Source organism: Crocuta crocuta, unplaced genomic scaffold (assembly GCF_008692635.1).
Source record: "Crocuta crocuta isolate KB4526 unplaced genomic scaffold, BGI_CrCroc_1.0 scaffold303, whole genome shotgun sequence".
Taxonomy (NCBI): domain Eukaryota; kingdom Metazoa; phylum Chordata; class Mammalia; order Carnivora; family Hyaenidae; genus Crocuta; species Crocuta crocuta.
In genome coordinates, this window is record NW_027528276.1 from 695,263 (window position 1) to 717,358 (window position 22,096).

At 35.3% G+C, this 22,096-nt stretch overlaps 1 protein-coding gene across 3 annotated transcripts in view; it reads left to right on the top strand.

The window, feature by feature from the left end:
• ZMYM4 (zinc finger MYM-type containing 4) overlaps positions 1-22,096 on the top strand; it is a 118,815-nt gene that overhangs the window by 68,016 nt on the left and 28,703 nt on the right. For all 3 annotated transcript variants that reach the window (XM_077753094.1, XM_077753095.1, XM_077753096.1), the window contains 13 exons: positions 4,104-4,278; positions 4,537-4,749; positions 7,123-7,273; positions 7,771-7,886; positions 8,984-9,259; positions 9,494-9,644; positions 10,709-10,881; positions 11,454-11,604; positions 12,170-12,310; positions 12,622-12,659; positions 13,420-13,564; positions 18,027-18,145; positions 19,036-19,207. In XM_077753094.1, the coding sequence (XP_077609220.1) occupies positions 4,104-4,278; positions 4,537-4,749; positions 7,123-7,273; positions 7,771-7,886; positions 8,984-9,259; positions 9,494-9,644; positions 10,709-10,881; positions 11,454-11,604; positions 12,170-12,310; positions 12,622-12,659; positions 13,420-13,564; positions 18,027-18,145; positions 19,036-19,207 (2,021 nt within the window). The remainder of the gene's footprint in view (positions 1-4,103; positions 4,279-4,536; positions 4,750-7,122; positions 7,274-7,770; positions 7,887-8,983; positions 9,260-9,493; positions 9,645-10,708; positions 10,882-11,453; positions 11,605-12,169; positions 12,311-12,621; positions 12,660-13,419; positions 13,565-18,026; positions 18,146-19,035; positions 19,208-22,096) is intronic.

Below are 22,096 nucleotides of genomic sequence, written 5' to 3' on the forward strand. Positions count from 1 at the left end.
TACTTTTCCTTAAAAGTACTCCAGGGTAAAAAAAAAAAAAAAAGAATAAAAAGGATTCCAGTATATATTATTATCTTTTCAATATGTCTGAACTGCCTCAGAGGTTCCGTTTCAGTGTTTAATATCAAAAGAATATGACCTTAGACCTTGATGAGATCATCCTGATATATTTGAAGAATATGAACTAATTTTGGCTGATTTAGTAAGGTGATTGTTAAAACTGCTTAAATAAGTCAGAAAAAGGTGAATAATGATCTTGTTCTGAAACACTTTGGCCTCACATTAAACTATTCAAACCATGATTTATTAGTTTAGGTATTTGTATTTATAGTGCCTTACTTGGATCCTTCCCTTTCTCTGTCTGGAAAGGGAAAAAGATGCTCCCTCTTCTGGTTCAATTGGAAAAAGGTATTTTAGACACTTGAAAGACATTTGAATGTGGTTAGAAGTCTTTTTGGAAGTTAGTTATGTGGGCTTCCCTTTATGTTTCATGTTTGATTTAGCAAAAATAGATTTCTTTATACTGTTTGAATTATAAAGCATGCTTTTCAAAGTGTGTACCCATTTCTATAGTATATTCATCATCAGATTCTAAGATTAATTCAACTTGAAAATTATAGTATGTATAGGTATTTTTTCTGTTTTGCCATGAGACAGTTTCATATAAATTCCTTTTATGCTTCTTTATTTAATTCTACTTTGGTTATCAGCACTTTTTTGAAATTTTGATTTTATTTCTTCTTTCATAATAATAGTCCTAGATATTTCAGAGAGGTATCAGTGAATTTCAGAATGACCATAGAAAACTCACAGAAGGGATTTTTGGTCTTTTTGTTTTTTTTATTCATTTTCAGAGAGACAGAGTGCACAGCAGGGAGAGGCAGAGAGAGAGACAGAGACAGAGAGAAAGAGAGAGAATCCCAAGCAGGTTCTGCACTGTCAGTGGGTAGCCTAGTGCAGGGCGCAAACCCATGAAACGAACCATGAAATCATGACCTGAACCAAAATCAAGACACTTAACCCGACTGAGCCACCAGGGCACCCCAGAAACTCAGAGAAGTTTTAACATGTGTGCCCTCTTTCTTTGTTTTTAAATTTTGTGCGTACATATTTTTCTTTTCATCTAAATGTATTACAACCCTTTGGTCTGCCTAGCGTTATCTGGAGATAGGTCATTTTTACCTACATGTCATATCTTGATCTTATGTAGTTTGGTTATCCTTCAAGATTGCATTTCTCGGGGTGCCTGGGTGGCTTAGTCAGTTAAGCATCTGACTTTGGCTCAGGTCATGATCTCACAGTCTGTGGGTTTGAGCCCTGTGTCGGGCTCTGTGCTGACAGCTCAGAGCCTGGAGCCTCCTTCAGATTCTGTGTCTCCCTCTCTCTCTGCCCCTCCCCTGCTCTCTCTGTCTCTGTCTCTCAAAATAAAATAAAGACCTTAAAAAAAAATAAAAGATTGCATTTCTCTTTTGTTATTATGTTTGGTCTTATCCATAAATCTCCTTTTTCATCCACCATTTCTTGACTTTTGACTGTTCTACCTCTTCATTCATGTATTCTATTATCCTTTTTTTTTTTTTTAATCCCTTGTTCTTTTCCATTTGCCTCTTACTATCTTTTTTTTCAGGTACTCCTTACCTGCCTATCACCTCAGGCCTTTCTTCTCCATTTTCTTTGTTTTCTCCCCTTCTCATTTTACAGGATATCTTTTCTGTTGTTGCTCAGCCCTCAGCCACTGATCAGTCTTGTTTTTCCTTGCATTCTATTTTCTTTCTGAACTACTCTTTTATCTCCTTTTTACCACTTTACTGTTCCTCCCCTTGTTTTCCTCTTACATAGTCAGACTACAGCAGTTGAGGATAGTCTGGCTTATCTGACTATAAAATTGAATTGGATTGTACTTTAAGTATAAGGAAATTGGATTCAAAGAAGTTAAAAGATTTCCTCAGTGTCACCTACCTGCTTAATTTTGGCACATGCATCCCCTGCCCCTGCCAGTCCATATAATCAAACAGGTTTAATTTGTAAATTAATCCCTTGAAGGATCCCAAGGATTTCGATTTAATTTGAATGGGTAGAGATAGAAACGGTTTCCTTCCTGATAGCCACTGCTATTTTTTTTTTTATTTTTTATTTTTCTTAATTTATTTTTTTTTTTTAATGTTTTATTTCTAGAAGAGAGAGAGAGACAGCNAGCGAAAGTCGGACGCTTAACCGACTAAGCCACCCAGGCGCCCCAGCCACTGCTATTTTTTATAGACCAGTAGAGTTATAGCAGCAGCACTTAGGTTGGAAGAGAAAAAAAAAAAAAAAAAAACCTCATTAGCTGTTTGTAGTAAGTTTTATTTTTCTTACTCTTTTAACCATATCTCTTAGCATCTTGAATTTAACCTAAACTCTGAACGTATTTTAGCTAATCATCATTTAATTTTTAGGTTTCCTTAGTAATAAGAACCTAATGCTTAGTTTTTAAAAATGTTTCAAAATATTTAAAAGAGATAATTTGGAGCGTAATTTTTAAAAAACTGTTAGATAAAATTACTTGATATGATATTCAGAGAAGTAATTATTTTGGGATTGTCTGTATCATTTCTGAATTTTTATTGTTTGGAATCAGATAAAACCTACTATAATAAGAAGTAAGGTAGCTGGATGCTAAGCATACTGAGGAGACTGAAAACTACCTTCTTTTGTACTTCATTGCCTTGATCCATGCTGCTCCCCAAACCTTATTTCCTTAACTTTCTAGAAAACTCCTATTTAAGATGTAGCAAAAATAGCCTTTCTTCATGTTAATTATTGTCTGAAATAATTGTTTCTTCATTTCTCTTTCTATTGTATGTCATATTTTTTCATAATTAGTTCACTTTTATATTTTAAGAATTCTTCTGTTACAGTATTTTATATGTCATTTGTCTATTTGGCCCAGTATACTAGTGGGTGCCTTTAGTGCATGCTTGTACCATATTTTTACACAGGATGTAGCTAGTGGCTGGCTCACTGTAAGTGTTCAGTAAATACCCCAATAAGTGAAATACATTAAAATCTAGTTTAAAAATAACTGAGAAAGCAAAAAAAAATGCAGAAAGTTAGAGCAGCCTGGAGCTACTAAGTATAGAAGATGAGGCATGAAGTTATACATTACAGCATATGAGGTGTTCCTTGTGATGATTCCTGTTATGTTTTATGATTGTCTTTTATTGAATCAGAGATATTTATAATCTTTTTAAAAAAGTGCTCTATTTGTATAATCTGTTTAAGATACAAGAATGAATATAATGGCTTATATACTGTTGTGTGTGTATATTCATGAGACACACTATTTAGAAACTTTTATTAAGGCATTTTTTTCCATTCGCTTTTAAAACGCTTTACACTTAAACTGCCTGATGAATTACTATGTAGGAACAGTGGTTTAGGAGTAGGATCAGGGGTGGAGTGATAAGGAGCCTTAACAGCATTTTAATACTCATTGCCTTTGCGACTAATGCTTGTGAGTTAAGTTATTTAGATATGGAAATACTCTAATTTATATAACCATGATAGAATATATACTGTGTAGCTTGAAATGTATTTTTTACTTTTATTTATTTCTTAAAGGTTTTATTTAATTAATCTGTACACCCAACGTGGGTCTTAAACTCACAACCCGGAGATCAGGAGTGGCATGCTCTACTGACTGAGCCAGCCAGGTGCCCCTATACTTTTACTCTTAAATGACAGTGTTTTTTTTATTTTTCAAGTGTATCATTTTTAAAGAGTATTTTGAAAATATAGAAGAGCCTGAAAAAGAAAATTCATATCTCTTATAATCCCACCTACTAGAGATAATGAATGACAACTGTTTGATATGTAGCCTTTTAGTCTTGAAACGTAGTATATTAATCCTCACAACAGTTCTGTGAAGTAAGCCATGTGTTAGCAGTTCTGTTTTATGGAACAGAGCAATTTATCAATATATCCAGGAAAACCCAGGCTTTCTCATTTAAGTAACAGTGCCCTTTCCATACACCTATAATTGTCTCTGTGTTACTTATTTTAACTCACCAAAAGGAAAAATACAAATGATCTGTGGCTTATTTTATCTTTGTTATCATTTTTAGAGACATTTTAAATCCAAAGGATGTGATCAGTGCCCAGTTTGAAAATACCACAGCTAGTAAAGATTTTTGCAGTCAGTCATGTCTGTCAACATACGAACTGAAAAGGAAACCTGTTGTCACCATAAATACGAATAGCATTTCAACCAAATGCAGCATGTGTCAGAAGAATGCTGTTGTAAGTCATCTTTTTACTTTATTGAGATGTGTCTGTGTGTGGGGGAGGAAATCTAATGTTGTGCTTAAAGAATAGCTTTTTTTTTTTTAATGTGTGTTTATTTTGAGAAAGAGGGAGACATAGAATCCCAAGCAGCCCAGAGCTGTCAGCCCAGCTGATTTCGAGTCAGATGCTTAACCTGTTGAGCCACCCAGGCACCCCAAGAACAGCTTTTGATGGTCTATGTTTGTCATTCGTTTGTTGTTTTTTAATTTCTAGATTCGACATGAAGTTAATTACCAGAATGTGGTACATAAACTTTGCAGTGATGCCTGCTTCTCTAAGTTTCGCTCTGCCAACAACCTCACCATGAACTGCTGTGAGAACTGTGGGGGCTACTGCTACAGCGGCTCTGGACAGTGCCATGTGCTTCAGATAGAGGGCCAGTCCAAGAAGTTCTGTAGTTCAGCGTGTGTCACAGCGTATAAGCAGGTACCTGACTGTATCTAACCCCGATGTCTGTTCATTTCAGGAGGGTCTACATTTTTTGGTAGAACTTATTTATGAAAATGCCACAGAAATACTAAGACCTTATTAGTAGCTTAACTAATGTACTTTACATGTATATAGGATTTGTCAAATGAATGTGTATTAAAAACCCAGTTACAGAGTTTTGTAAGTAGCATATTTCTCTTCATTCATTTGAAATACATGCTTCTGGGCATAGCATTTTTATTTCAAATATGATTCATGTTTTTCAACAATATTTTGAAAATGTGCAAAGAAGAAAAATAATGCATTTCCCAGAGATACCCAGTCTCATCTTTTTTGGTATATAGCCTTCTTTGAAATGTATTTTGGTTTGCATATAATATACTTTTTTATTGGACAAGGTAAGGTCCAAGTTGCGTACATATTCTTGAAATCAGATCCACGTAGTTGAAATTGGAGTTCAGAAATTGAAAATCTTACAATTAATTGTTTAAAAGGTTTTTCCTTTTCTTCATGAAATATGGAAAAAATAAATGTAGGTCATATATTATTTTGTGAATAGATGAGGTTTCTGGTAGATGAATTGAATGAATTCTGTATAACATACAGCTTCATTTTTACCATATTTGTAATTTGTTATGAAATTTTGATCAAAAATTAGATTTTAGAATTCATAAATCCAGAGGTATGGTAAGATATTTTTATATTTTAAATTTTACAATGCTTTTGTAGTGTGATAGCTGATCATTCTTTTTCTTAAAATCGTAAGTTTTTATACAGTCTACGAACATTCATGAATCTAATGTCGATTGAGAAATTCCTTTTAAATTATTCATAATACTTTGCACTGATTTTGGAATTTTAAATGTTATATGGTGTTTCCATTTATTTCTTGTTATTATGCAAGTACATTAAAGGAGCTTAGCTTTACTATTTATTCCTTCCTTTAGAAACACCTTGTTTTTGCTTTCACAGGGGAAAAAAAAAAGCCAATATCTTCATGAGCTTATCCTTATCCAAAAGACTGTTTTCCTGATACTGTTTCAAGTACTAAAAGTTACTTGGATTCAGTCCATTGAAAGATGGTTCATATTCCACAAGAGAAGGAGAAATAGGTTGAATCATCTTAATTTTAATTTATGTATTATATTTAATTTAGCCATTACTTATTAAATTTTTCACATATTGGTATGTACTGTGATCTAGAGAGAGAACTTGAATTTAGAAGTAAAGCGTATCTCTGTTTGATATCTTGACTCTCTATTCAAATAGAATTTTACCTTGGGTAAAGCAGTTAAACTCTCTGGGTCCATTTTCTTATCTGGGAATGGGTATTATACTACTAATGTCACTGGGATGTTTTTAGGATTATGTGAGGGGAGAATGAGAAAGCACCTACTATAGAACCTGGCATGTTGAAGATGGTCGTATCTGCTCTTTTCTTCCTATGTATAATTCATTCAACAAACTTTAGATGTGATTCCTGCTTTGAAGGGCTCCATGTCTCCTTAGGGAGATTAACATAAAACTGAGTAGAGATGCTGTGGTGGAAGTATTATTGTGTTCAGTGGGACACAGAGGAAACATGGTCAGTTCTACTTGATAGGACAGGATAAGACTATCAGCAGAAACTTCACAGAGATAATGGATGCTGGATATACTTTATAAGTTATCTTGAATGTATGATATGTTAGTAGTATTTAGTATTATTTGCTGCTGAATCCCTAATTTAGTGCAAACGTAAGATAATAGACTCTTTGATTGCTTATATTTGGACATCTAAGTATGATATTCAAAGTTTGCCCCCACCTTATTGCTTACTCGCTTACTGCTTTGTGTGCTTTGTTGTTACTAGTGGTAGAATATTTGGCGGTGAATTCTCTAATAGTTTTATTAATTTTCTTGAATTCACATTTGGTTGCCACATATAGCACCTTTTGTAGGGAGGTTCTTCTAATTTTTAGCATAGTGTAAGAACATGAATTCTGTGTTGTGTAATTTTTTTAAAATACCATTTTTAAAACTGTACTTAAAATCAATTAGTAGATTCCCAAATTGATTGCTACGTTGTGGTCAGCATTATTTTTTAATGAGATAGAATATAATGGAAAATATAAAAATGCATCACATGTTATCATGATTTATGAAACTTTTTTCATTTTTATATACATACATATGTAATACACAAACATAAGTTCAGAAGTTTGTACTGGGTCACTTTGTAAAATTTATTTCTTACTGAGGATTGTAATCATAAAAGTTTGAAAACCACTAATTTAAAATATTTCAACAGTGTTAAGTATAAACATTTCAAAGAATTTTGCTTTTATTTATCATTTGGTAAAAATGAATGTTATTTTATTCTCTTAATAGAAATCAGCCAAAATTACACCATGTGCGCTTTGCAAATCATTGAGATCCTCAGCAGAAATGATTGAAAATACCAATAGCTTGGGAAAGACAGAGCTTTTCTGTTCTGTTAATTGCTTATCTGCTTACAGAGTTAAAATGGTTACTTCTGCAGGTAATACTGGTTTCATAAACTATATAAATATAATAGTTGACAAAATTATGGTTATTGCTTTTTGTATAGTACAGATTTTTGTATAGATTTAATTGATTTTTAAGGCAAATTTTAAAATATCAGATCTGTGTTGTAAATACCACCTATTGCCTTGATTGCTTAATTTCTGTTTATTTATTTGCTTGCCTATTTGTGCATTCCCCTTTACCAAAATTTCATATGTTTTCTTTAAAGGATTTTTTTTATCCACACCTGATTTATTTCAGGATTCATTTATTTTGTACTTTCAGGGTAGATCTACTGTGCTAACTTTAAATTAAAAGAAATATTTTTAATGTTAAATTAGTTTTTTGTCTGTATGTGACATGATTTAGTTTCAGTTCCTTCAACTTGACCTGGCCCTTGAATTTCATATATTGGTAATATTTATTTATTTTCTCATACATTTGTATACGTTTGTATATATTACTCATTAGTTTTTATTTTGATTTGCTAAGGTGTACAAGTTCAGTGTAACAGTTGTAAAACCTCAGCAATCCCTCAGTATCACCTAGCCATGTCAGATGGAAGTATACGCAACTTCTGCAGCTACAGTTGTGTGGTAGCTTTCCAGGTAAGGCTTCAGAAATCTTCCTCTCCAGTCAGTGAGTTGCCTACCATAATGTATAAACTTTAGGTTATTGTTAGGTGTTTGTTAGGTGGATTGCCTCAATTTCTCTCCCAGTCCTATTACACTTGGATTCTTTGACTTTTGATGTATTTGGAGGCATGTCATTTAACTTCCTCTTGTAAAATTAAGTAGTACTATTACTCTCCAGATTTTCTGTTTGGAGGATATAATTTTATGTTACTTNTTTTTTTTTTTTTTTTTTTCTTTTTTTTTTTTTTTTTTTACTTTTTTAAAGTTTGTTTATTTACTTAGAGAGAGAGCAGGGTAGGGACAGAGAGAGCAGGGAGAGAGAAAATCCCAAGTAAGCTCTGTGCTATCAGAGCCTGATGTGAGGCTCAAACTCACCACTGTGAGATCATGACCTAAGCCAAAATCAAGAGCCGGATGCTTAACCAACTGAGCCATCCAGGTGCCCCAGGGGGGTGTTTATTTTATTTTATTTTATTTTATTTTATTTTATTTTATATTTTATTTATTTTATTTTATTTTATTTTATTTTATTTTATTTTATTATTTTTTAAATGTTTATTTATTTTGAGAGAAAGTGAGCAGGGGAGGGACTGAGAGAATCCCAAGCAGGCTTTGAACTGTTATCGCTGAGTCCAGTGCAGGCTCTGTCCCATGAACTGTGAGATCATGACCTGAGCTGAAACCAAGAGTCAGACGCTTAATGAACTGAGCCACCCAGGCATCCCATGGGGATATTATTTTTAAAGGAGATTATTAATTTGGGGCATCTGGCTGGCTCAGTCAGTAGACATGCGACTCTTGATCTCATGGTGGTGAGTTGGAGTTCCATGTTGCATGTAGAGATTACTTAAAAAGTTTAAAAAAATTTAAAGAGATCATCAGTTATTTTAATTTCTGCATATAAATGACACTCCTTCCATTCACTTCTAAGCTGTTCAAGGGCAAGGAGTGTCACCTGTTCACAGATATATCTTATGTACCTAGAATTGTGCATGTCAGACTTAGGCACTCAGTGCTCATTTGGTTGAACAAATGATTACATTGATTATCTTGTTTGTTTCATTTTTCAGAATTTGTTCAACAAACCAACAGGAATGAATTCTTCAGTAGTGCCCTTGTCTCAGGGCCAAGTAATTGTAAGCATCCCCACAGGTTCAACAGTGTCAGCCGGTGGGAGTAACACCTCTGCTGTCTCCCCCACCTCCATCAGTAGCTCTGCTGCAGCTGGCCTCCAGCGTCTTGCTGCCCAATCCCAGCACGTTGGGTTTGCACGAAGTGTTGTAAAACTCAAGTGTCAGCACTGTAACCGTCTTTTTGCCACAAAACCAGAACTTCTTGACTACAAGGTAAAGTATAGGATCCTGAAAAGGGTTTGAGTATAAAGTGGTCTATCTATAAAATCATTTCTAGCTTTTCATTTCTAAAAACAACACTACTTGGGGCGCCTGGGTGGCTTAGTCGGTTAAGCGTCCGACTTTCGCTTGGGTCATGATCTCGCNTTTTAAAAGTAAGAGGGAATAAAGGATTTCCAAAAGATAAACCAAATGTTTCATTAGTACTTAATGATTATTTCTTTGCAGGGTAAAATGTTTCAGTTCTGTGGCAAGAATTGTTCTGATGAATATAAGAAAATAAATAATGTAATGGCAATGTGTGAATATTGTAAAATTGAGAAAATTATAAAGGAAACTGTGCGATTCTCAGGTGCTGACAAGTCATTCTGTAGTGAAGGTAAAGACAAGATTATCTTACCTATTGAGCATGTTGGTCCTCTTAAAAGTAACTGATCATTTAAGCTGTTATTTTGTAAGTTTATCTACTTTATCCATTGTATATAACAAAGCTTTTTGTTTTGTTTACATGTACTTGCTTTTTTCTGAGCTAGTTGTACATATCATATGGATATTAAAATGAAGGAAAAGATTGTTGAAGTATATTGGTGATGTGAAAAACGTTTCATGTTCTTAAGTTGATAGAGATTCTTTCAGTTATTGCACTTATTTCTAGAGAAGTTCTTAGGGGCACCTGGGTGGCTCAGTCGGTTAAGTGTCTAACTTTGACTCAGGTCATGATCTCACAGTTTTGTGAGTTTGAGCCATGGCATCAGACTCTTTGCTGTTGGCCTGGAGCCTGCTTCGGATTCTGTCTCTTTCTATCCTTTTCCCTGCTTATGTGTGCTCTCTCTAAATAAATAAATAAACAAACAAACAAACAGTTGAAACGTAAACAAATAGAAGTTCTTACGGTTTAGTAACATCCTAAAATTTTTATTGTTTTAAATAGTTATTATATTTCTGAATGTAATGGAGAAATCCATATGAAGTAAATTGTCTTTATTTAGATGACTTTTTTGTATGTTTAAAATGTTTTATTCTAAAACTGTACATGACTAACATCCTAGACTAGTAGCTTTCAAACCTTTTGACCACAGCACAAAAGAAGAAATACATTTTACATTGTGACCCAGTATATTATCACCTACCAAAGAAAAACAAAGGTTTTATGGAACAAAACTGACTTTTATTATGTGTGATGCACTGTAGTAGTTTCTTTTTTTTTTTTTTAAATAGTTTATTGTCAAATTAGTTTCCACATAACAGCACTGTAGTAGTTTCTATCCTGTCCTATTTTGTTTGAAAAAAGAAAATGATAGTATAGATTCTATAAATTGATCTCTTGATCTACTAAATGGTAAGGATCCAAGTGTGGAAACATTGTCTTAGAGGATTTAAGTTTAAAGATGTAGGTACGTAATTAATTTTTCTTCCTAACGTTTTTATCTTTCCTGTTTTTAGGTTGCAAATTGCTTTATAAACACGACTTGGCAAAACGCTGGGGAAATCACTGTAAAATGTGCAGCTATTGTTTACAGACATCTCCCAAATTGGTACAGAATAATTTGGGGGGCAAAGTAGAAGAGTTCTGTTGTGAAGAATGCATGTCCAAATATACAGTTCTATTCTATCAGGTAATTAAAATTCATATTCTTGGGGTTTTTCAAATGTAGGGCGTACATTATTCCCTTCTTTTATTCTTTAAATAGTATGAAGGGCAGTTTAATGATTTAAAACTTTTAAGTATTAAATGTATTATGTTCTGCGGTATTCATGTAAGATTTAAGAAGATTTTAACGTAACTGAAGTTATGTTCTTTTTGTTTTTAATTTCCTTGTAGAAGACATATCGGTCATAAGACATTAAAGTATTTAAAATTAGCATTTTATCCATTTATTATTTAACTAAAATGAATTTATCTTCTGAAGTTTTTGAAGCAGATAGGTCTTATTTTCATTTCACTGTGTTTTTTAATTACTCTTTATTGGCGTCCCTAAAACGTGACTTTTAATGTGTAGTATAAATGATTTACAATATCATAAATAATTACTATTTTAGGATGGTTCATTTTATGTTCTAAATTTTCATTTATGTTCTAAGTTCTGAGTTAAATTTCCTCACTTGTTCTATGTGAACTGCTTTAATTCTGTCAGACCAGAGATAATTTGTATTTTACTGTTCTACTGTCTTCTTATTTCATTTTTAGATGGCCAAATGTGATGGTTGTAAGCGACAGGGTAAACTCAGTGAGTCCTTGAAATGGCGAGGAGAAATGAAACATTTCTGTAACCTGCTTTGTATCTTGATGTTCTGTAATCAGCAAAGTATATGTGACCCACCTTCACAAAACAATGCAGGTAAAATTAAACTGTATAGTCTTTGATTAGTGCCAGGAACCAACTGCTGTTCTACAAATGGGGAACTTTAAACAGTTATTAATAATTTCATGAAATGCAAATTTCATTCTATTCCAATGACATTAGCATTTGAATCCCTTTTTGTTTAAAATCTCAGATTAAGGTTTTGTAAAAATGAGTTCATTTAGTTTTATCTGAACATTTTGAATTAAGTAAATTCTGTAAGAACTATGGGACAGAATGGCAGCTAATGTTTTGTAATTGGGTACATACACCTTGACGTGCTTAAAAAAGGATTTGAGAGTGTAACAAAGGACATAGAATATAAATCACATGGCCTTTTAAATACACCACATGTGTAGTTTTACAAGAGAAAGTATATGAAATACTTTTAAGTTTCACTAATTAAAAATAGGGAAAAAACCCCAGTTAACCCTAAAGTGATTCTTTGCTCTGACAGAATTTAACCTTACTAAAAGCATTGTTTAACCTCCCTGCGATGTTGGTTTCTATATATGTGCATATAAATTACATGAGGCCTTTTTATTTTTGTTTATTTAATCAGCAAGTATTTCCATGGTGCCAGCTGCTTCAGCAGGGCCCCCATCCCTAAGAAAAGATTCAACTCCAGTTATAGCTAATGTGGTGTCATTAGCCAGTGCTCCTGCTGCTCAGCCCACAGTGAATTCTAACAGTGTCTTACAAGGTATGTCTGATTTGAAAGCATTTATCCAGCTCTTTAAGGTTGAGTACAATGGTTCTTTTTTCCATCACTGATCATTTTCATATATTTGACACATTTATATTATGAGTGGTGGCTCTCTGTGGGCTGTTGGGCACTAAACAATGTTTTTGTCCCTTTTTTTTCATGTGATATTTTAGATGCTAGTCTTCCCATGAATTAAGATAATAACATGTTTTTGTTTTGAGATTTTGTGTCAATTATCCCATCAGCTTTAAATGGTACTATTTAAATAATTGTGTAAGATCCTAAATATTTATTTTAATTTATATCAGGTGCAGTTCCAACAGTAACAGCGAAAATCATTGGGGATGTAAGTTTTATTCTTTCAACTGGTATTGCTACTGTATTTATTTTCCAGTTTTATATAGTATGACTATATCTATGCTAATTTTCCTTGCTTTATTCTTATTATAGAAAATAAATTTCATAAGCTCACAATCTTTGTTTAGGAACAAGATACTCTGGCTATTTATTGATTGATATTCTGATTAATTAGTCCTTTAATGTACTTTGATTTCTTTGAATGCTTTTTATCTCTGTGTAGTTTCTGAAGGCTGTTTTTGTTGGTTTGTTTTTGTTGTTTTAGTTGTAGAGAATTAAATTTTACAGAACTCATGCAAAAAAGTATTTGGGGCATTTTGTAATGTAGTCAGATTATAAATAAAGTATTTATATAATATAGTTTGTTTTCCATCCAGAGCAGGTTATCCTTAAGCAAGTAAGCACTCTGGTTTTTTTATTTGTTTGTTTTTGTTTTTATTTTTGCCTCAATATGTTTTGTTTTGTTACTCAAGAGAAGAAGAAAATAAGTAGAAAAACTTATGACTAGAACAGTGGTATTTCTGAAGTGTTTCCTGATCTCTTCATTTACAGTCAGTATTATATAGTTATCAAAGTATTCTTATATTACTATTGATATTTCAGGAATATTGTATTTCTTACATATATAATGAAGATTTATGTTCTCTGTCTTCCATGTAATTCCAATATAGTGTTTCTTTTGAAATTATAATATTTCTTATAATTAATGATAAACTTTTGAAAACCTCTGGTTTCTGATTTTTTTCTAGGCAAGTACACAAACAGATGCTCTGAAATTGCCACCTTCTCAGCCCCCAAGACTTCTGAAGAATAAAGCTTTATTGTGTAAACCCATCACACAGACTAAAGCCACCTCTTGCAAACCACATACCCAAAACAAAGAATGCCAGACAGGTATGTTCTTTGCATTTCCTTCCTTTAATTTTTTTTAGTGGGGGAGGAATGTGAGATCTGCTTACATTAATTGAGTGCCTATTTCCTGAGTGATGTGTTTGATTGCTTATATTACATCACCCAGTTGCATTCTCCTGACTTCCTGTCAGGTATTTTCGCCCTCTGAAAATTAAGTTATGCCAAAGAGAACGTAGTTAATTAATAATACCATACTGTGAACACTTGATTTTCTGTTATTAATGACTGTGTGATTTTATAGAATAAGGGTAGACTTTGGAATTATATAGATAGCCTCTTAATTAAAGGAACTGTAGTTTCGTAGAGGATTCTTCAGTTTGAACTTTTCTATCCTCTATATTAAATAAAGTCATGTTTTTGTAGGGGAGGGCTTTATTTTCTCTTGAAATGCCACCCCCAAGCAAGATCCTCTAATCTACTTTTGTGGATGCTGGTGTGGTGCAGTCCTTTGGTCTCAGCTTGCCTCTCCTGGCATGGAATCTCTGCCCTGCAAGTGTCTGGGCTGAGGATGATTGGGACCCCATATCCTTGGCCTGCAGTAAGGTTTCTACCCTATGGGTGGCAGCTGGGTGGAGAAAGGGAGACTCCAGCCTGTCAGCTATACTCACCAGGAAATTAACCTTTTCAACTTGGAGTTGGAGGGTGTGAGAAATGATGGTGGCCAGCTCCCCAGGTGAGATATGGTAATCCTTGTTTGGGAACTGAAGAAATAGGAGCCCATTCTTCCTGACCACACTTAGCCAGAGCAGAGCTTCTGTCAAGTTGAGCTGACTGAGCTGGGGTATGGAGCCGGTAGTGGATCAAATGTCATAGATTCCCACTGTTCTTACTGTATTTAGGTAGATTTTCTCAAATAAATGTCTTTCTATTTGCTGTATTTCCTTGGGACAATTTGTAAAGAATTTAAGTGGTTGATTTTTTTGTTTTTTTGGTTTTTTTTTAAATGTTTTATTTATTTCTAGGAGAGAGAGAGAGAGACAGCGTGAGCAGGGGAGGGTCAGAGAGAGAGGGAGTCACAGACCGAAACAGGCTCCAGGCTCTGAGCTGGCAGTCAGCACAGAGCCCGACACGGGGCTCGAACCCACGAACCACGAGATCATGACCTAAGCGAAAGTCGGACGCTTAACCGACTAAGCCACCCAGGCACCCCTGTTTTGTTTTGTTTTTTTAATGCTTATTTAGTTTTGAGAGAGACAGACTGCAGGGGGGTTGGGGGAGACACAGAAGAGAAGAGAAGCTCCAGGGGCTGTCAGCATAGAGCCCAGTGCAGGGTTCAAACTCATGAATTGTGGGATCAGGACCTGACCAAAGTCAGACACTTAACTGACTAAGCCACCCAGGTGCCCTTTAAGTGGTTGTTTCTTAACAGTTTTCATCAGCTTAGCTCGTTTCATTAGAGACTGGGTCTTTTTAGCTCCTCATACTGTCATTTCAAAGCCCCAGAATTCTTTTATGATTTTTCAAGTTTATTTATTTTGAAAGAGAGGGAGAGAGTGCACATGTGCACGTGAGCAGGGGAGAAGCAAAGAGGAGAGAAAATCTAAACAGGCTCTGTGCTTGAACATGGAACTGTGAGATCCTGACCTGAACCAAAACCAAGAGTCAGACTTAACCGATAGAGCCACCCAGGCACCCCGAAAATCCCAGAATTCTTTTTTTTTTAAGTTTATTTATTTTTGAGAGAGAGACAGAACATGAGTGGGGGAAGGGCAGAGGGAGTGGAACGACACACAGACTCTGAAGCAGGCTCCAGGCTCTGAGCTATTAGCACAGAACCTGACATGAGGCTTGAACTCATGAAGTGTGAGATCATGACCTGAGCCAAAGGCAAATGCTTAACCGACTGAGCCACCCAGGTACCCCACGTCGCAGACTTCTTAAACCAGAACGTAATCCTAGGTGTACTTGGGTGGCTTAGTCAGTTAAGCATCCAACTTCAGCTCAGATCATGGTCTCATAGTTCACAGGTTTAAGCCCCATGTCAGGTTGTGTGCTGGCAGCTCAGAGCCTGGAGCCTGCTTGGGATACTGTGTCTCCCTCTCTCTCTGCTCATCCCTTGCTCTCTCTCTCTGTCTCTCTCAAAAATAAATAAACATTAAAAAAAATTAACCCTAGATTTCTTGATCTGCAAGGTTATCTTGTAAGTGAATGCTTCTCAAACACCAATATGCACATGAATTACTTAGGAATTTTATTAAGCACATTATAATTTAGTGGGGTCTGAAATTTTAGCATTGTTTTTTCTTTTTAATGTTTATATTTTAGAGAGACAGAGAGTACAAGTGAGGGAAGGGCAGAGAGAGAGGGAAACACAGAATCTGAAGCAGGCTCCAGGCTGTCACCACAGAGCCCAATGCAGGACTCAAACTCATGAATCATGGGATCAGGACCTGAGCCAAAGTCAAATGCTTAACTGATTGAGCCACCCAAGCTCCCCTGAGGTTTTGCATTTCTTAAAGCTCTCAGGGACCATATCAAATAGTAATGTTATAGATGACTTCAGCCTATATTTGTATTGTAGTAATAGTGACTTGCTTTTAGTATTATGTAGCTTGGTTATCAGACATCTTTAATCAGGTGATTTTATTTTTATTTTTTGCGTATAGTTGACATACAGAGTTACATTAGTTTTGGGGGTGTACAGCTTAGAGATTTGACAAGTATATACATATGCTGTGCTCACTACAAGTATAGCTACCATCTGTCCCATCATATCACTATTACAGTATCATTGACTGTATCACTTGTGCTCTGCTTTTTATTCCTATGACTCACTCATTCCATAATTGGAGGCCTGTATCTCCCTCTCCCCCTCACCCATTTTGCTCAGCTTCCTATCCACAGGTAATTTTTAATGTCTGCTAGACCATGGTAAAATTGATCCTATATTATTTCCTATTTTTAACCCTACTTGTCAGCTTTTCACTTCTTGTCACTAGCGTTACCTTTCTCTTACAGTAATGGTTTTATAATCATCTGGGGTATTTTTCTGGCACATAGACAGGACTCTGTAGGATGCCTGTTAAATTTTGGATGAGTTCTCCATCCTTCTCACTTTGTTTCCTTACTCTCATTTAGGTTTCTAAGTTCTGTTTCATCTTTTTAATACCTTAGAATACATGTATGTAGCTCAGTTGCCTGGGCGGCTCAGTTAGTTTAAGTGCCCTACTTTGGCTCAGGTCATGATCTCTCAGTTTGTGAGTTCAAGCCTTCCATCAGGCTCTGTGCTGACAGCTCAGAGCCTGGAGCCTGCTTCAGATTCTGTGTCTCCCTCTCTCTGCCCTTTCCCTGCTCGTGTTCTGTCTCTCTGTGTCTTTTAAAAATAAACAAATATTAAAAAAAAGGTTTAAAAAAACCTTCTTGTATATATTTATTCATTTTTGTAGGTATTGTTACCATCCTAGTCCAGGTCCTCATCATCATTACTCTATGTACTTATTGAATTTGCCTCCTACTTTTATACTTTATATACTTTTTATTCCATATTAAGAGACTCCAGATTAATCTTTTTTAGTGACATTTTTATCATATTACTCTGTGCTAACAGATCTGCAGTAGCTCCACAGTTTCTACTAGAAATGATTTTAAAAGGTTATTATTATAGGGGCGCCAGGGTGGCTCAGTTGGTTAAGCATCCGTCTTTGGCTCAGTTCCTGGTCTCTCAGTTCATGAGTTTAAGCCTCACATCAGACTCTCTGCTGTTAACATGGAGCCCGCTTCAGATCCTTTGTCTGCCTCTCTCTCTGCCCCTTCCCTCCCAAAATACATGAACATTTTTTTTAAGTTCATTACAGACTCACGAAAATGGCTTTATGTCTGTTTAATCTCATCTTTAACATACCCTTCTTATTCATGTTAGCAGTTTTCTGTAATCTTCCACTAGGATAATTGTTCCAAATCTATATTCGTTAATCCAAATAATATCCTTCATTCATTGTATCCTCATATCATTGGTCATTTTTTTGTGGCCTGCTTTTTATCTGTGCTATACTCAAATCTTTCTTTGCTGGTTTAGTTATTCTTCTTTGGACTGGTAATGTCATAGGTTACACTTCTTTTGAATTAGAGGTCTATGTGCTTTAAAAGGTTTTTTTTAATAATAATTCTTTTGAACTGTAAATCCTCACTGCTTTTTAAAAAATTTTTTTAAATGTTTTATTTATTTCTGAGAGAGAGAGAGAGAGAGAGAGAGAGAGAGAGGCAGCGTGAGCAGGGGAGGGTCAGAGAGAGAGGGAGACAAAGAATCCGAAGCAACCTCCAGGCTCTGAGCTGGCTGTCAGCACAGAGCCTGACGCAGGGCTCGAACCCACGAACTGTGAGATCATGACCTGAGCCGAAGTCAGACACTTAACCAACTGAGCCACCCAGGAGCCCCTGCTTTTTAAAAAATTTATATTAAAATGTTTATAATCCTCTGTGGGTTTTTTTTACTTTTTTTCATTAGAAGACACTCCAAGTCAGCCCCAGATCATTGTGGTGCCAGTTCCTGTACCAGTGTTTGTGCCCATACCTCTTCATCTTTATACTCAGTATGCACCAGTCCCATTTGGAATTCCAGTTCCCGTGAGTAATCATTAGATTTGTTTTTTAATGTTTTATTTATTTCTGAGAGAGAGACAGCATGAGCAGGGGAGGGTCAGAGAGAGAGAGGGAGATACAGAATCTGAAACAGGCTCCAAGCTCTGAGTTGGCTGTCAGCAGAGAACCCGACGCGGGGCTCGAACCCACGGACCATGAGATCATGATCTGAACCAAAGTCAGACACTTAACTGACTGAGCCACCCAGGCACCCCGTGAGTAATTATTTAGAGATGAAGGCTGATTTAGTGCATGTTTTCCTCAATTAAAATGTTACAGCTCAATTTAAAAACTTCACTTTTTGGTAAAACATACCTGACTGTGTGTTATTTAATATGGAATATATGAAGGACTGCTTGTATTTATATCCTGCCTTCTCAGAGAATGCTGTGATATAACCTTTTTATTATGTTTCATACAAATAAGACCACTTAAATAGAAAAAGATCAGAAACATGTATGTGTGTTAAAATTCTAGAGGCTAACAAGGGTGAAAAGTAACTACTGTGATTTATATTATTCTCACTTTTTAAAAAAAGTGTTCATTATTTATTGGAAATCTATTTTTCCTTGGTGAATTTTTAAGAAAAATAGCTGTGTGAAACTGAAAATGCTAAGCAAGAAATATAATCAGAAACTAAAGTGTTAGGTACTTATTTTAGACAAGTTGTAGACACAGTTTTTTGACTGTCCAGAAAAGCACTTAACTGAATTTTGATTTAAATGGCTGTCGTCTTATGAAAACAAATTCAAGACTATTTTAATCATTAGCAATAGAAATATCTGAATTTGTTCATTATTTTAGTGCTTAAATCATCCCACAAATGATAGTTTTAATGAGAAACCTATTCCAAGAAATTATCCTTGGTCTTTTAGATGCCTGTCCCTATGCTTATTCCATCGTCAATGGATAATGAAGATAAAGTCACCGAAAGTATTGAAGACATTAAGGAAAAGCTTCCTTCACATCCATTTGAAGCTGATCTCCTTGAGATGGCAGAGATGATTGCAGAAGATGAAGAGAAGGAGAAGACTCTATCCCAGGGAGGTTGGTATAATTTTAAAGTATAGAAAGAAAGTAAATACACACTTTTCAGGTATCTCAAGTAATTTTAAGTATTGGATAGTAAAGATGTTTCTAAAAGCTTTATTTGTGTTTAAATACCAAATTTATAGATTTGTTAAACCTGTTTTTTAAAAAATTTTTTAATACAATTTTATTTTTATTTATTTTTAATAAATATAAATATTTTTATAAATATTTTATTAAATATAAATATAAAAATATAAATATTTTTATTTATTTTTGAGACAGAGGGCGTGAGCAGAGGAGGGGCAGAGAGAGAGGGAGACACAGAATCTGAAACAGGCTCCATGCTCTGAGCTGCCAGCACAGAACTCGATGCAGGGCTCTAACCCACAAACCGTGAGATCATGACCTGTGCCGAAGTTGGACACTTAACCGACTGAGCCAACCAGGCACCCCTAAACTTGTTGATACCTTTGAAACTTCTGTCCTTTTTATAAAACTACATATTAATAGTCAACATAGTTTTTAGTTTGTAATGATTCCAGAAAAATAAGCGGTAAATCCATTTTCATGATTATTTTCTGGCTTTATTCCTGTATTCAAAGCCATTATCCCCATATAAGAATTCCTAGTGTATAATAAATAATCAGCATGTTCACAGAAAGTAAATAGAACGTTATGACAGAAAACCATTTGGCTCAACATAACCTATAGATAAATCACTCTTCTGTGAGGGTAGAATAACAATAAGAACAGTAGTTTTGTGCTTACATACCGTAGGCATGTCCTAAATGCACTGTGTCCATCATCTCATTTAACCTTTACAACAACACTATGAAGAGGGTACTGTTTACTTTAGATTCCTCATTTGGAAAATAGGATATCCTACTTGCTCTGGTTGTGCAATCAGGAAGTGATGGAACCAGAGGTTGAATTCAGGTCTGTCTGCCTCCAAAGTAGATGATAGTAACCAGTACTAGCAGTACATATCCAGAAAGGTTTCTAGCCTTAGTGAGCACCTTCTTGGTTTTTGGATATAAGAAGAGATAGAGAAAATGGTGTTTGATAGTTAAAATACACAAAGGCCTTTTCCTGTATCACTGACGAGTCAAGAAATTTTTTTTTTGACAATTTTTTCCTTTTTTTAGTGATGGATTTTACAAAGCTATCATTTAAATTTTGCATAATAAATGCTGGATGATTTTCTGAACACTGTGGCATTTTTTTTAACATTTATTTATTTTTGGAAGAGAGAGAGAGAGAGAGACAGTGTGGAAGTGAGGGAGGGGCAGAGAGATAAGGAGACACTGAATCTGAAACAGGTACCAGCCTCTGAGCTATCAGCAAAGAGCCTGATGGGGGGCTTGAGCCCACGAACTGTAAGATCATGACCTGAGCCGAAGTCAGATGCTTAACAACTGAGCCTCCCAAGCGCCCCAAACCTATAACATTTAAAAACAAAATACCAACTCTCCTCTAGTGTTGCCGTTAAGTTTTAAAATCATAATATTCTGAGAGATGCATAAAAAGCTTCCTGGTTATTATCCCATGGTTTCTGGTCTCATTTTGCTTTCTAGTGTATAATCTCATAATTTGGACCTATTTGTATGTGGATTTTAATGTCTTAGACTATTGCCCCTTATGCTTGATCTTATAATTTCTGATATTTAGTTTGGAAGTTCAAGCCATTCCTGATAATAAACCTCATTTTAAGTTGGCTTTCCACTCACATTAATAGTTTACATTTTGGGGTGCCTAGGTGGCTCACTTCAGTTGAGTGTCCGACTTCAGCTCAGGTCATGATCTCATGATCATGAGGGAGATTCTGTGTCTCCCTCTTTCTGTCCCTCCCCTACTTGTCCTCTGTCTCTCTCAAAAATAATAAACATTAAAAATAATTTTAAAAAACAGTTAACATATTTCAGGTGCTTCTTCACAAATACCATGACTCTGCCTTAACCTAAAAATTGAGTCAGACTGAGAAAACATTCAGAACTAAGCTTTAAGACAGATAGTTGTGGAGCACCTGGGTGGCTCAGTCAGATAAGTATCCAACTTCGGCTCAGGTCATGATTTCACAGTTTGTGAATTTGAGCCCTGCATTGGGCTCTGTTGTGACAGCTCGGAGCCTGAAGCCTGCTTCGGATTCTGTGTCACATTCTCTCTCTGCCCCTCCCCCACGTGTGCTCCTTCTCTCTCTGTCTCTCAAAAATAAATAATGTAAAAAAAAATTTTTTTTTAAAGACAGATAGTCGTAATCACTATAGTGTAAGTAGAATCTAATGGTTTAGAAACATAAAGGGGGGGGCGAGCCTGCGTGGCTCAGTCAGTTAAGCGTCTGACTTCGGCTCAAGTCATGATCTCATGGTTCATGGGTTCAAGCCCCGCACTGGGCTCTGTGCTGACATCCAGCTCAGAGCCAGGAGCCTGTTTCAGATTCTGTATCTCCCTCTCTCTCTGACCCTCCCCTGCTCACGCTATCTCTGTCTTTCTCTCAGAAATTAAAAAAAAAAAAAACAAAAAACAATGAAAAACAAGCATTAGAAACATAAAGGAGGGAGAAATGAAATCCATCTGAAGGGAACTGGCTAATTTATGTTTGATTTTAGAGAAAAGCTATTTCCTTGGGTTCTAAAAAGCCTTTTTTTTTTTTTTACCTTGAATCCTTAATCTTTTTGCTTTTATATTTTTAAATTAAAAAAATTTGTTTTAATATTTACATTTGAGAGAGAGAGAGAAAGAATGGGGAAGTGGCAGTGTGAGAGGAAGACAGAATCTGAAGCAGGCTCCAGACTGAGCTGTCAGCACAGAACCCAATGTAGGCCTCAAATCCAAGAGCTATGAGATCATGATCTGAGCCAAAGTTGGATGCTTAACCTACTGAGCCACCTAGGTGCCCTTAAATCC